The following is a 13,791-nucleotide window of genomic DNA, read 5'->3' on the forward strand; positions in this document are numbered from 1 at the left end:
ATTCCAGTTCCCCCTGACTTCAAGCTATTTCTTACATTTCTGCCTAGAAGAAATCGTGGCTAAGAGATCACTTCCTTTTTTTTTTTTTTTTTTTTGGAGCGGGGAACTCATTCCTTCTGTTAAAAGAGAGGAGAGCACCAGCGTTTTTCACTTTAACCCCGCGGCACCAACTTTGCCTTTGGGCAAACCAGGAGACCGGACCGGCGCGCTCCGGCCTTTGCGGCCCCCGCGAGCCGCCGTAGGCCGGGGAAGCTGGGATTGGCTGAGGAAGACAAGAGCGCTGCCTTGGCGGTTTCAGTTTCAGTTTTGCCCGCTTGGTCAGCTGCGGCCGGTCTTGGCGGACACCTGGAATCGGACTTTGGATCCCGGCCCCGAGGTGAGCCTAAGGGCCATTCGCTGCCCGGGTGTCCCCGCGCTTGGGACAGGCCTTGGGAGGCAGCAGCCTCTGAAGGTGCCCGCGGGAGCGCGCACTCCAGAACCTGCAGCGGCGGGGCCCGGCGGCGCGCTCGGGCTCCTGGCGCCCGGACCGGCCCGGACATCGTAGTGGGCGCCGGGTTGCCGAGCCCTTACCCTAGGGGCGCCGGGGCCGCGCATGCCTAACGGGCACTGGCCTGGGCCCGCCGGCTTGGCTCCCGCGGCCGCTCCTGATTGTCGAATTCCGCGGGGAACCCCGACATCAGCCTGGGAATCCGGCGGGAAAGCGGACCCTGCACCCAGGACCCGGTTTCCAGGGCTGCAGGGAATGCAGGCCTGCACTGCTTCGGGGTGCTTACGCCTGAGACCCAGGAACTGGGCTGGAGTCTCTCACCGAGTCGTCAGGCTGGGCGTGGGGTACAGTGCGGCGTTGAGTCCTATCCCCGGGGCTTTTGTGTGTAGGTATGTGCGCGCGCGCTCCTAGCAGGTATTTTTGATGAGGGTGCCTAGTAGGATGATGCAGGTAAGGTTGATGGTGGTTTAGTGTGTGCCCTACCCCCTAGTACAGAACACTATTGTGGAAAAATGGGAAATACAGAAGAATTTAATGAAGAAAATAATATCCACTGAAACCTTACACCTGCAATTTCTGTATTTTACTTAACTGTGTGCTGGTTTCTACTTGAGCGAAGACTGTCTTATCCCTTAACAATATATATGGTTTCCCCTTTGATTTAGAAGTTCTTCCCAAATATTATTTCTAATTTTGTATCTTCTTTTGATTGGCTACCTGTTCCATGATTGTGTAAGTCCCATGAATTACTCAACCAATTCGCGACTGTGGGACATGTAGAGTGTGTATGAAATTTTGCTTCATTTTAGCATCCCAGATAATACTTAGGTGATTAAAGTTTTTTTCAAAAACCGTATTTCAGATTATTTACTTGGACTAGATTTGAGAAGTGAAAATATCAGAATAGGTACTGTGTTCCGGTAAGGCCCTTTTAGGTTTTCATACACATTACCAAATTGTTTTCCAAAAGAATCCTAGTAGTTTACATCATGCGCGCATGACTCCGCCTGTTTTGCCAGACGTGTGATAGCTGCAGCCAGCGAAATTGAGCATCCCGTTGGGGATTTTTTTTCTTTCTTTTTATGGTGATGCCTGGAAATTCCACTTGCTTGAATATTTGTGCAGGAAGCTTCAGAGGATTGTTCATGTGAATGTGTTTATGTATTATTGGAGTCACTGCATAGGCTGACTGAGTGTTAGATCTGCACCTCAGTGATCATCATGCATAACTCGCTTATTTTGCAGATGAGGAACCTGGGAACTTGAGAGGTGGAATGATGAGTTATCCAAGGCACATAGTAATTAAGTAGCAGAGCTGGGATTAGAACTCAGGTTGCCCGCCTCCCGACTGAGTACTCTTTATGCCGCATTGGGTGGTCTCTCACTAAACTGTGGTATACTCAGTGTTAGAATTTTAAAAGATTTTTATGTCACTTGGGTTATTCTGCCATTTTAGAATTTTGCCAAGTAAGAGGTTTTAATCATCTGAGGGATCTGTAACGCTGAAAAATGGGAAAATGACCGTTTTCATGCCCAGGACTGGAAGTCCTTTATTTAGAATGGCAACTCCTTCAAGATATTTTGCCACTTATTTTCAGATTCTCCTTATGTTGAAACAAGATATCTAATAAGTTATAATTTGTACTCTATCACCTGGTGAGAATTTAACTACTTGTTCTCATTTATTATACCTTGAAGCGTTTTTTAAAACTCCTTACCGCTTTAAGATCAGAGAACAGTAGTTTTTTTTTGATTTAGGGCCTATAGCAGAGTTTCTCATCCTCAGTTGCCATTTGGGCCAGAGCATCCTTTGTTGTGCAGGGCCTCCTATGCTTTGTAGAAGAATAAGCAGCATCCCTGGCCTCTGCCTATTAGACACCAGCCGCACCTCCCTCCTCATTCAAGAAAGTCCAGAATGCCTCCATAGATTTCCAGATGTCCCCAGGTTGGGGGGCACATCACCCCTGCTGAAGAACCACTTGTTTATAGGAGTTGTTTGGAGAACTTTAATATATAAATTACAGTGTCTGGAGAGTCTTGACAGGAATCTGCATCATAACAAGCATGTCTGTTGTTGGGGATGCAGCTGATTCTTGAACAACAAAAACATTTCTCTTTTCTCCCTCTTTCGTGTCGTGGTCAGTAGTAGAAATATTACTGTGCTATAGCTGTTTAAGTGCATAGGTGATACTGTACTAGCCACTGTACCCATAGTTTGGGGTCGGAGAGGAAGGGGCAAAAGTTTTCCTTGGCACAGCCCTTAAATGCTTCCTCCACAGGCTTGGCGGTGTCTTTAGGTACGAGGGATACCAAATGAGTAAGACGTTTTTCCCCGTCCTCGAGAAGCTTAGAACCTACTGTGGGAGGCTGGTCAGGAAACAGGAAAGCTGCAAAATAGCCTGATAAGGGCCATGCCTGAGAGTGGAGAGGGCTGCTCGTAGGGCATGGATTCGGGTGGCCCTTGGGAGAGAGCAGGGCAAGGGAACCCCTGCCGCAGGGGGTGGGGTTGGTGTAACTAATGCCTTCTGAAGAGGGCTGACCACATCTGGGAAGAAAGATCTTCAGGGAGCTGTCCTCCGGGTTTGGTGCCTCAGACACTGAAGTTACTGTTTACAGCTGCATTTACTGGGTTGTAGTGTTACGTTTCATGGCAATCTCTTGCTTGTCGAATTTTTTTTACCCTAAACTGTAAGTACTCTAAGAGTAGGTGAAAGCCGACAGGTAAACTGCCAAAGAACAAGGATTTTCCTGTTTTCTGCTCAATGATATTAATCAAAATAATGTAAAATGCATTTCTTTCCTTTGACCATTATACTTCAGTGCAGGCTAATCTGTAGTACTTTGTCACTTAGGTATATTCCCCCAGTGCTACTCCGCAGCTCCATCTCTGATTGTCTCTACGGCCATTCCCAGGTTTAACAGGAGAATCTTGACATATCCCAAAGGGCAGCTGGACTTTTGAAAGGGCTTGGGCTTTGGGATCAAGCCTTCATTTTGCTTACCACCTCACAGGGGTACCATGTGAATTGCTCATGAATCTAACAGGGCCTGGCACATAGCTGGGTGAATAAAATTTGGTTCCTTTCCACTCATTCTTTTACCAAAAAAAAAAACAAAACATCTCTGTAGGGCAGTTTGTGGATGTTCTCATACCAGACCTCTGAATAGCTTCTGACAGAAAATATACTGCCTCTGACTTAATGGCCATTTATGAAAATAGGTTATTTAAAACAAGCCTGTGTAGGAGTCAGGGGAGGGAGAGGAGGCATGGGTGGTGATTATGGATTTAATTTTGAAGAGAGGAGTTTTATCAAGGTGACCCAGCAGAAAGGAGGCCTTTTTCCCTCTTAATATGTTTATGGTTCAAGAGCTTTTCTCTTGCCTCAGAAATGGTCAGAACTATTCTTTCTGCCTTACTCAGTTTAAAAGATGAACACTTAAAATTGTGTGAGCCAAGCAATGGTAAAAATTGTGATGTTTTGACCAGTTCATTCATAGAAACTGGATGTGTGGGTAAGTCATTAAGTAACAGGGGGTACCAAGGAAGCCTAGTGAAGGTGAATGTCAAAGATACGGTCTCCTCCAGTGATGGGTAAAGTGTGGTGGAAGCAACCATCCTCTTTCCAAATAACTGGGAACATTTCTTTTTCAAGAGATTTAGCAGAATGTATGTTCTAGAGAATAAATGAAAAGCTGGGTATTAGTCTCTCCTTTCATGTGGCTTACAGTCTTTTGAGAGAAAAAAGACTTGTATAAAGACTTGTACAGAATATTATAAAAGAGTAAATAGTGACAGGTTATATCTGATAGAACCAAATGTGAAACCTGACACCAGAACTGAGTGAGATGGCCCATCTCCACCGTGCCGTCTGAAGTGGAAAGTGGCACTCGTGCAAGTCTCTGCTTAAAACTCTCCCCTGTTCCCCATTTCTGGCACAGTCCTTCCTGTACCTGACAGTTCATAAGAATTTCCTGGGTGTATGCAAACAAATTCCTGGATTCTCCTCCAGAACCACTGAATTAGAGTCTCCCAAAGGATCCAAAGGATCCATGTCTGGGAACTGATCTAGAGACGCAAGCCCACGCTCTGTTAGCTTGACTTGCCGCACTTCCCATGAATGTGGTCGCCTCCCTTCCATGGCTGCATCTTGACCTCCTTGCCTGTGTAGCATTTTCTCTTCAAACCCAAACACTGCCTGGTGCCTTTGCTAAGATTTCACTCCCTCCAGCTGGTGGACACGTTCTTCACATTCAGATCAGGTGTCACCCCCAAAAAGCGTTTTATCTGCCAAGCCTGAGCTAATTGAGTCTTCTCTTTGTGCTTTTCTCTGCATAATCCTATCCAAATACAAACAACTTAAAAAAAATTCTCCATTTACATGTTTTCTGCCTGCTTGGAGTGTAAACTGTGAGGGCCCAAGGCCCTGTCTTACTGGTGTTACACCCCCAGCCTATGTGCCTGACACTAAGTGATGCATGAAAGTTTGAAGTGTTGAATTCCTTCAGGAAGAGATGAGGGTTAATTGGAGTAAAGATGAGGCTTAATGGGAGAGGTGTGATATCTGTTGAGCTTAGAAGAATATATCTGTCCTTTTTAGAAAGGTGAGGAAAGATAATATTAATAACATTTTTAAAATAATTAATACATCAGCTAAACAACTAATAGTCTAGGTTTGTATTCTTTTCTGTCATTGACTTCTATCTGCAGACAAAATGGTTAATAATATCCCTATGTCTTGCCAATGGGTTTCAGCCCCAGGTGAGTTCACTATGGATTCAGTGTGACCAAAGAGATGACAGTAGAACGTTCTTGGGATGAAAGGGTTATACCCAACTTTATTCCCACAATGGCAGGTCAGTCACTAAAATCCCGTCCACTCAGAGCGAGTCTGCATGCAGCAAGCCAGTCTCTGCTTCTAGGCCTCTCTGCCTGCACAGCCCTCCTCTGGGCCTCTGTCCTCGGCGCTGCCACCACTCCAGCTTCTGCTCTGCCCTCCTGCAGCCTTGCAGCCATGCCACCGTGTCGCCCAGAGCACTGGGTGGAGCTCTTTATATAGTCAATAATGACACATTGCCCACATATGTGTAGTGAGCTAGCCAACCAGGGCCAGGTGAGAATCCGGGCCACAGGAACCTTCATTTTATCCACACTTTAAACTGGATTTTCACAAAATTCAGTGATTTTTTTTAAACACAGAAGTAAACAGCTAATTTTTTATCTCAGTCTTATACATGAAGAAACTGGCATAATGGGATTTATTTAACACCTGGTAGGAAATGAACCAAAGACTCATGAGTTGAGTCTATCAGGCCTTCAGAGTTAATAGTTCTCTAGACCTGTTCACCCACAAAACAACGCATGTTCCGGACATAAATAAAGCATTTTATAGATGGATGGGAAGATTTGTTTGCTTTTACTAAACTCATTAAAGTTACTAAATCTATTACAGCCATTACTTTGTAATTTTTTTTCTTGTGCTCACAACAGCGTAAATGAAATTGTTGTATGTACGATCTGAGTCCTGACCAGATGGCAGTTGTCCTGAGCAGTAGTTGTAATTTCAGTTGTCTGTTGAGACTATAGCTAAAAAACTAAACAGGCAATTCAGTGGAAAATTTAAATTAAAATTTGCTGAGCAAAATAAGCAGTTGATCACATTAAAAATCTTCCAAGCCTTGGGGAGATACAGTGGATGGGGGTGGTCCATATAACAGCCCAGAATTCAAGAGGGGTTTTTGAAATTGGTATTTACTTTTATTTAACTTGGGTTGTTGGCTTTTCTTGAGTCAGGAAAATTATTTTAGTTACATGGTGATAGCCTGTTTACTCATGCCGTTTAAACAAGAGCTGAAATTATTCTAGATTCTAAGTTCTTTAAGGTCAGAGCTTGTGCATAGGATATGTTTTTAAATTTCCTTGCAAATATGTGTATGTTTGTATGTACACATATTTGTTGAACAAATAAAAAGCCTCCCATACTGCCTTGCCCAAACTTCGGAGCCTGCACAGATTCACTTCTAGAAAATCTCCAGTGTTCGTAACCCTGAATCAGATGTATGAGTGGGAGGACTTGGCGTGAAATAAGCAGTGCTATTTATAGAAGAAAGTTTAATGGAAATTTTGTTTGAAAACAAACAATTGAGTTCTTGAGAAGAGTTCTTAAAATACTGTATCCATACTAATTTTTAAGTGTCAGTGCTAATGGCTATTAATAATAGTGATGCTGAGAAACCAAAAAATTAATTTCTGAAGTCTTTTTATTCTCAGTTTTTGCTTATGTAAATAGTTTGTTACAATCATTTTACCAGTAGGTTTTGAGAGAGAGAGAGAACTTTAGATGAGTTTTGAAGGGAGTAATGGGTAACTGTGTCTGGTCTGATTGATAGGAGTGTGTAGTACTCTGTGTTTCAGACCCTTATTAAACTTGAATTTTAAGACTTTTTCTCTATCATATAGAGTATATATCTGCTGTAATTATAGTAGAGTAAATCGAAGTCTTTGGCTGTGTTAGCAAGTTTAAGGAGTCTGTAAGGTTGTGACTAAGAGCTTGGGCTGGCTGGCTTTGTCACCTGGAGCAGGATGTTTAACCCTTTCTGTGTCTGTTTCTTCATCTATAAAATGAGAATTAAAAACAATGCCTACCTGATAGGGTGGTGAGGTTTAAATGGATTAATACGTGGACAGTGCTTATATAAATGCTGGCATGTAGTACACCTAAATATTAGTGCTCAATTAGGAGTATTATTATTATTATCGGGATCCTGTTTTGGCATCAGTTTTTTGCAAATATGTTTCCATTATATAACATCGACTTCAAAATATGACTGGCGCTTGAATGTTGGTTCTATAACAGTTGGGGGCAAATTACTTGATCTTTCTGTGTCCTTATTTTCACTAGCAAAATGAGGATATTAAAACTGTCCCAGAGGTCTTACAAAGATTAAATTTGATGATGTTTATAAGGTTCTTAGCAGTGTGCTCAGCACATAATAAGCTTTCAGTAAATGGTGGAGGTAGTAGGGGTTGCATGGTATGCTGACTGAGATAGCAGTGACAGGTGATTGAGACCAGGGGCTCCATGCACGCAAGGTTTCCTCTTTGAGGAGTCCTGGGGTTGTGGGGACTGAATGAGAGAGTGCGTGGAAGACACGTAGCTTAGTATCTGGCTCATAGGCAGTACTGAAAGCATGTTAGCTGTCATGTTGTGGTAGCAGTGGAATAATGTGGAGTCTTCATGTGTGGTCCTTTGATACCTGATTTCCTATAAAAATGTTAGGGGCTTCAAGGCTCTTTGTTGAATAATTAACTTCAGTCTTTGCCTTTATTGTTCCTTTCAGATTTCTGATCAGGATTGTTGCAATGAGTCTGCGGAAGCAAACCCCCAGTGACTTCTTAAAGCAAATCATTGGACGGCCAGTGGTGGTAAAATTAAATTCTGGAGTGGATTATCGAGGTATTGTTTTCATGCCTCATCCTCAGTGGTCTGACTAAATAAGTAAATGTGACTTACTGATTTTTATTTCTCTCTTAAACGTACCCAGCAGACCACAAAGGCATTGGTTGTCAGCAGTTTGTACGTCCATTTCTTTTCCTGCCTCGAGCTGGTTCTTTTAGAGAGACAACTCTGCCGGCAGAGTGCACGCTTCTGACTTTGTGTGATTTGTGTGACTCCCGCCTCCTGCCTGCTCTGAGACTGAGTGTGCCGAAGCCCCCTGGTACAAGCCAGGGCTTCCTGTCACCCGAGGCATGAATAACTGGGCGCTGAAGAACACCATGGCGAAGCAGCTTTTGTTTTTGCGGAAGTATTCAAAATTGGCAACAAGTGTTCAGAGAGTGTTGTTTTACAACGTGAACTTCTCCCTCAGACAGGGTGTGGGGTAGCCAACGACACCTCTGTACTTCTTAAAGCACAGTGCACACTGTTGACAACACTGCTATACAGAATGCTCTCACTTTGTGCTTAAGTCAAGAAAACAAAACAAAAAACCCCACCCAGCTCTCTGTTCTTACAGAGAATGCTTTTTAAGAGGCTGGGACACTACTGAAATAAACATTGTGGGAGGAATGGTGTCAAATCCCATTTTTTAAGTTACTAGATTCCTAATTTTCCAAGATTAAAATATGTTAAATTACCTGGAACATTTCCCAGGTGCAGATAACTAATTCATTAGCAGAGTTTTATGGCCTTTCCTTGGTCTCTTTTCTGGATAATAATGGTAATCTTTGAGTTTTGTCTTCTTTTCCACCCATGCAAATTGCATTTTATTGAGAGCTTACTGTGTGTCCAAAGTGTGTTAATTGCTTTGATTTTCATTTTATCTTCACATAAATTCCTTGAGATCTCTGTTGATTATTCCCACTTAGTAAGGAGAAATAGGACTCAAGCTGGACTCGGAAGCCTCTGCTGTTTATGCACTGCTTTAGTTTCCTGACATTAACAACAAATCTCCAGTTTAATTTAACTTTTATAGTTGAACTAATGGATTTATACTGAATACTGAGATATTACAAAGTCTCTATGTACTGCTCCTCATCCATGTACTTTTAATGAGCCCAAAGGAGGTAACAGACTTCTAGAGATCTCGGTATATTCAGTACTTGATTAGAATGGGACTTGTATTCAGTATTTTCTCAGCACCCACTTGATTGAGAAGATCAACCAGACTGACCTTGTTGCTCTTTAGGGAAAGTTTTTCTACTTACAAAGGTATTATATATGTTTCTTTTTCTTAGAAATTTCAAAGCAAATAATGGAGAAAAGTATATAGAAGAAAGCAAAATTCCCCAAATTCTATCATTCAGAAATAATCAGCTTTACCAATTTGGACCTGTCTCCATAAGCATAATTTACATAAATGGGATCAGCTGTACATGCACCCTGATTTTTATACACACACACACACACACACACACACACACACATACACACACACACACATATATATATATACAAAATATTAAAAAGATACATTCAGTTCTCTGACAATATAGTGTTTAATGGCTGCATTGGAGTATACACCATGTGGGTGTACCACAGGCTTTTTTTTAATCCAGTTTCCTATTAATGGACATTTAGGTGATTACCAAGTTTTTGCTATTATAAGTAACTCTGTTCCTTCAGCATCTGTCTTGAGCACTTGTCCAGGTATCTCTTGAGCATACGTTTCTCTGAGCTAGGATCTCAGAGAGCAAACCGCACGGCCCTCCCCACGGTGGATGGGTTCGCTCTTCTCCAGCGCTTGCCAACCCTGGTATTGGCCTTTGTTTCCACCTTTTCCTTTCTAGTTGGCCTCAAGTCATATTTCATTCTATTTATATTTCTTTGTTTATTAGAGGTTGGATAACCTTTCACATGGGTAGTAACCATAATTTTTTCCCTTTTATGAAAGTCTGTTCATAGCCTCTGTACTTCTTAAAGCCAAATGTTGCACACTCTTGAGACCATTACTACCAAGAACGCTCTTATTTTGTGGTTAAACAAAAAATTAAGCAAACAAAAAACCCAGCTCTCTGTAGTAGTTGCTCTTTAAGTTTGAAGAAAACTTCATGTTTGCTATTAACTCAGAGTAGCTTATCCCTTACAGAAGGGAGGGGGTTTTAATGACAGCCCTTTTCTTAAGGAAACCTTTATTATAAGAAAAGTTGTTTTTGTAAGAAATGAACATTTCATTTTGACAGTTTTCAAAGGTTTGCGTATCATTTCTCAAGCTTCTTGCTTACATATGATTATTGTTTAGACATAAAATAATACAGCAGAAAATAAACTGTGGAGTTGTATCTTAAACTTTTATTTTGATAGGAAACAGTTGTGAATTGTTCACAGTCCATTCTGATTCTTTGAAAGTTTACAGCTTCTAGCACAATTCCATGAGATTAATGTCTTGTGCTTTCATTACACACACACAATTTTGAAAAGAAACTTTTTTGTTTAGAGGACAATGGGGGCAGAGGGGGAGAGTGAGGAGCATATTAACAAAGTTAAGAATAAATAAAGCTATCGAATTGGTTAATTAAATCACATTTTTAGTATTTTCACTTTTTTTTTTCTTGAAAATATCACTTTTAAGTTAGAGATTCAGAGGCTCTTAAATATTTTCATCTTTGGAAAAAAAATCAGGTCAAATTTTGCAAAATTTATACTATCCTAACACAAAAAGATTTTCTGTTTCCTTGAAAGCTCCCTCAAATGTTTTTGGCCGTTTTTCTATTTTAGTTTGGATTTGAAAATATTCTAACTGTAACAAAACAGAAAGGGATGTGTTACAATGCAGTTTGTTGCCCTGTATTCTCAAGCTGCTCTTCACTGTGAATCATAGTTTTAAGATGTTCTTTCAGGAGCACCTGCTGTCTCCTCTTCTATTATTTTAATGAATTGTGGAGACTTCCTCTTAACCCTGAAGTACATTCATCTGCTGCAGTAGATGTTGTGAAAGAGTGAAATAAATCTGCCAAACCCATATTTCACTTAGTGGCTAAAGTAAGAAATGCCACTAGAAGTGAGGAGTCCTGGCTAATGGTCATCTGTGCCTGCATAATTGCCCACTCCTGTTTATAGCTTTTAAGAAGTGTTTTATTTTGAATATGCTTGGTACATTGCTTTTGTAAAGGCTGTAAAAGTTGCTGTTCATCATACATACCATGAAGGACGTGATTGTTGTTTTTCCTGACAGCACTGGGTGCACGGCTGCTTTTTCTGCTGTATGTTAGCCGTCATTCAGATTGGCATAGAGTACAGACATTTTCTTCATAGAGCTTCAGTCTATTGATTTTAATTTGCAGTGTGAATTTTTATATTAAGCATGTAAGAGCTACTGAATAAAGAGATTGTCAGCTTTAAGGTATACCCGGTAATTTCCGACTCTTATGTGCTTCGTGTATCTTCTCTTTGACTAACTCTGTCTCTAGGGGTCCTGGCTTGCCTGGATGGCTACATGAATATAGCCTTGGAGCAGACAGAAGAATACGTAAATGGGCAACTGAAGAATAAGTACGGGGATGCATTTATCCGAGGAAACAATGGTAATATTCCTTCACTCTACATTTTTACAACATCTAAAACAAGGCTTTTTGTTTATAATTAGGATCACCAGCAGGTTTTCTAGGAAATTTTAAAGTTCAGTTGTAGTTTTGCTTTCTTTATCTTAACATTCTTAGGTCTTCATTGTGACCAGTTCTTTTTTAGATGCTTCATGGAATTTTGAAACTAGAAATTCTCTCCTTCCCTCTTTGTACTAAATGAGGAACTGAGGGGCATTGGTATACTGACCCAGAACTCTCTTCTCTCTAATACAATTTATTATATCCCCTTAACACTGCCTCTCACACTGGAGGTTGGGGCTGTAAGAACGGCCACTGTTTCCCACTCTTTGGTTTGCGTTATTTGGCAGTTGCTTGTCCAGTTCGTCCTTCTCTGTGAAGCATTCAAATGCTTTTTGTGGAGATTTTGTCCTTTAGTTTGGTGAAAATGACAAGATAGGAAGTAGTTCTAAATTTACTCGGCTTTGTAATAGCTGATACATTGCTGTGATTATTGTGGTTACTTTTAAGTACCTCATTTAAGAACACATCAATAAATCCCTGAATTTTTCAGGGGAAAGGGGAAGACATCAAAACTAGGGGAGTACTCCCTTGACCTGTCCACTTTTGATCCCATCCTCCAAATGGAGCTCTGGGACTCTGAGCTCTGATTTTTTTTATTGCTGTGCATTACTTTAGTTCTGGATAACTTCTTCAACCCTTTTAACAGTGGATCTCTTCTTTGCAATGAACTAAACATCCTGACTTTTATTGTAGCTATGCTGTATCCTGTTCTTACAGTACCATATTGCTTCACATATCTTTATATACATCTTTGGCTTGCTTTCTAGGCTTTCCAACATGAAGAATTTCTTCTTTATTTTTCATATTCTTCCTGACTCCCTCCATTTACTAGGAAATGTTACAATCTTCCCCCACCTCAAGACAGCAGATAGCGGCAGTCAGCTGCGGAGTCTGTGGGTGGTGGTAATAGGGTGGACCCTGTCATGTGATTACTACATCTAGGGCCTGTCCCATTTCCCTGGGTTGTCTCCCTGTCATTCTGGTAGTTCCCTTCATGCAGCTTTTCCATGACATAACCAGTGGTAGTTACCTTTAGACTCCCAGATTCACCGTCATGGCCTTCAAAGAGGATCCTGATGTACTTAGTTAGCCTGTGCTATGTTCTTTATCAAGTTCTCCCTTCACAGTCACTTTGAACTAGCCTTTCAGAATCTGAGTAGGCACGGGGGGGTGAGGTGGCATAGGGATGCACCTCTGGTGGAAGCTGGGCCTGGGTGGCCCAGTCATCGTGCTCCATCTCGTTCTTGTACACTGCACATACTCAGAGAGTTCAGTTTGGGTGGTGCACACGGGTCTTCATGGGAAGACCATGGCCAACCATGGACCCCACCAAAGGTTGGCACTTGAACCAGGAACTCAGAATAAAGAGTTTGGTAACTTTAAAAAACATGAACTCCTCAGCTCTTGTTTTTCCTGTTGCAATTAAAAAAGCAAATTGTTTGGTTAAGAGTTTATATTAGGGTGATGAATGAAAATACGTTCTTTATTCTTAATCTGAAGTCTAGCCTCGTAGATTTACTGATTTACTTTACTACAAGCACAATTATTATATCTATAATTACAAAACATTCTTGGATTCCAGGGACATTTACATACATTTTATTTTATTCTCCTGGTCACAATTTACAAAGTCAGTCAGAGCTAAGGCTAGAACACAGTCCTCGTGTAAGACATCAAACCCAAGTCTAGGTTCATAACATTAGTCTTATGGTAGCTCTAGACTTTAATGTGTGGTATGAAAATTCCTTTTAAATTTACAGAATTGTTAGGCCAAAATCTGTTTTCTTTTAAAACTTGCTTTTATGATACTTAAGTTTTTTCAATTTATTTTTTTCTTTTCAGTGTTGTACATAAGTACACAGAAGAGAAGGATGTGAAGACACCCAAGAAGACAGTGCTTTTCAATACTAGATATATTTTTTTATGAGATTGTTTGGTTCTTTTGTGATGTAAATTGTCCTATTTCGTAATAGCTGGTAATTTTTCACTGACATGTGAGAAAGATAAATGTATAAAATTGTGGATTTAATTGTAAAGAGTCCTTTGATATTTAAGTTTCAGCTATTTTTTGCCTCTGTGTCAGAGGGCAGAATGCAAAACCAATCTTTCTCCCTACATAATTTTCAACTGAAGTTTCAAGCAGTGTCATTTGATTTGATTGTTTTACTTACTCAACTGACTAAAATGATGCCTATGATTGAAA

At 41.0% G+C, this 13,791-nt stretch overlaps 1 protein-coding gene across 2 annotated transcripts; it reads left to right on the plus strand.

The window, feature by feature from the left end:
• Positions 1-223: 223 nt before the first annotated feature.
• On the plus strand, positions 224-13,791 carry LSM6 (LSM6 homolog, U6 small nuclear RNA and mRNA degradation associated). Of its 2 annotated transcripts, none has more exons than XM_036889064.2 (4): positions 224-376; positions 7,826-7,941; positions 11,394-11,507; positions 13,431-13,791. In XM_036889064.2, exons 2-4 carry the CDS (start codon positions 7,848-7,850, stop codon positions 13,463-13,465), a joined length of 243 nt encoding a protein of 80 aa, XP_036744959.1. In that variant the 5' UTR covers positions 224-376; positions 7,826-7,847; the 3' UTR covers positions 13,466-13,791. The 2 variants fall into 2 exon arrangements, with proteins under 2 accessions (XP_036744959.1, XP_036744960.2); XM_036889065.2 differs by lacking the exon at positions 224-376 and adding an exon at positions 402-876.

This window comes from Manis pentadactyla, chromosome 1, assembly GCF_030020395.1.
Source record: "Manis pentadactyla isolate mManPen7 chromosome 1, mManPen7.hap1, whole genome shotgun sequence".
In the NCBI taxonomy this organism is placed as follows: domain Eukaryota; kingdom Metazoa; phylum Chordata; class Mammalia; order Pholidota; family Manidae; genus Manis; species Manis pentadactyla.

What these genes read in the sequence shown, in the direction of transcription:
- LSM6 (XM_036889065.2), top strand. Translation starts at nt 593, where the DNA reads ATGCCTAACGGGCACTGGCCTGGGCCCGCCGGCTTGGCTCCCGCGGCC. An exon ending in CCCGGGGCTTTTGTGTGTAG is followed by an intron (nt 877 to 7,825) that starts GTATGTGCGCGC and finishes TGTTCCTTTCAG; the next exon opens with ATTTCTGATCAGGATTGTTG. An exon ending in ATTTATCCGAGGAAACAATG is followed by an intron (nt 11,508 to 13,430) that starts GTAATATTCCTT and finishes TTTTCTTTTCAG; the next exon opens with TGTTGTACATAAGTACACAG.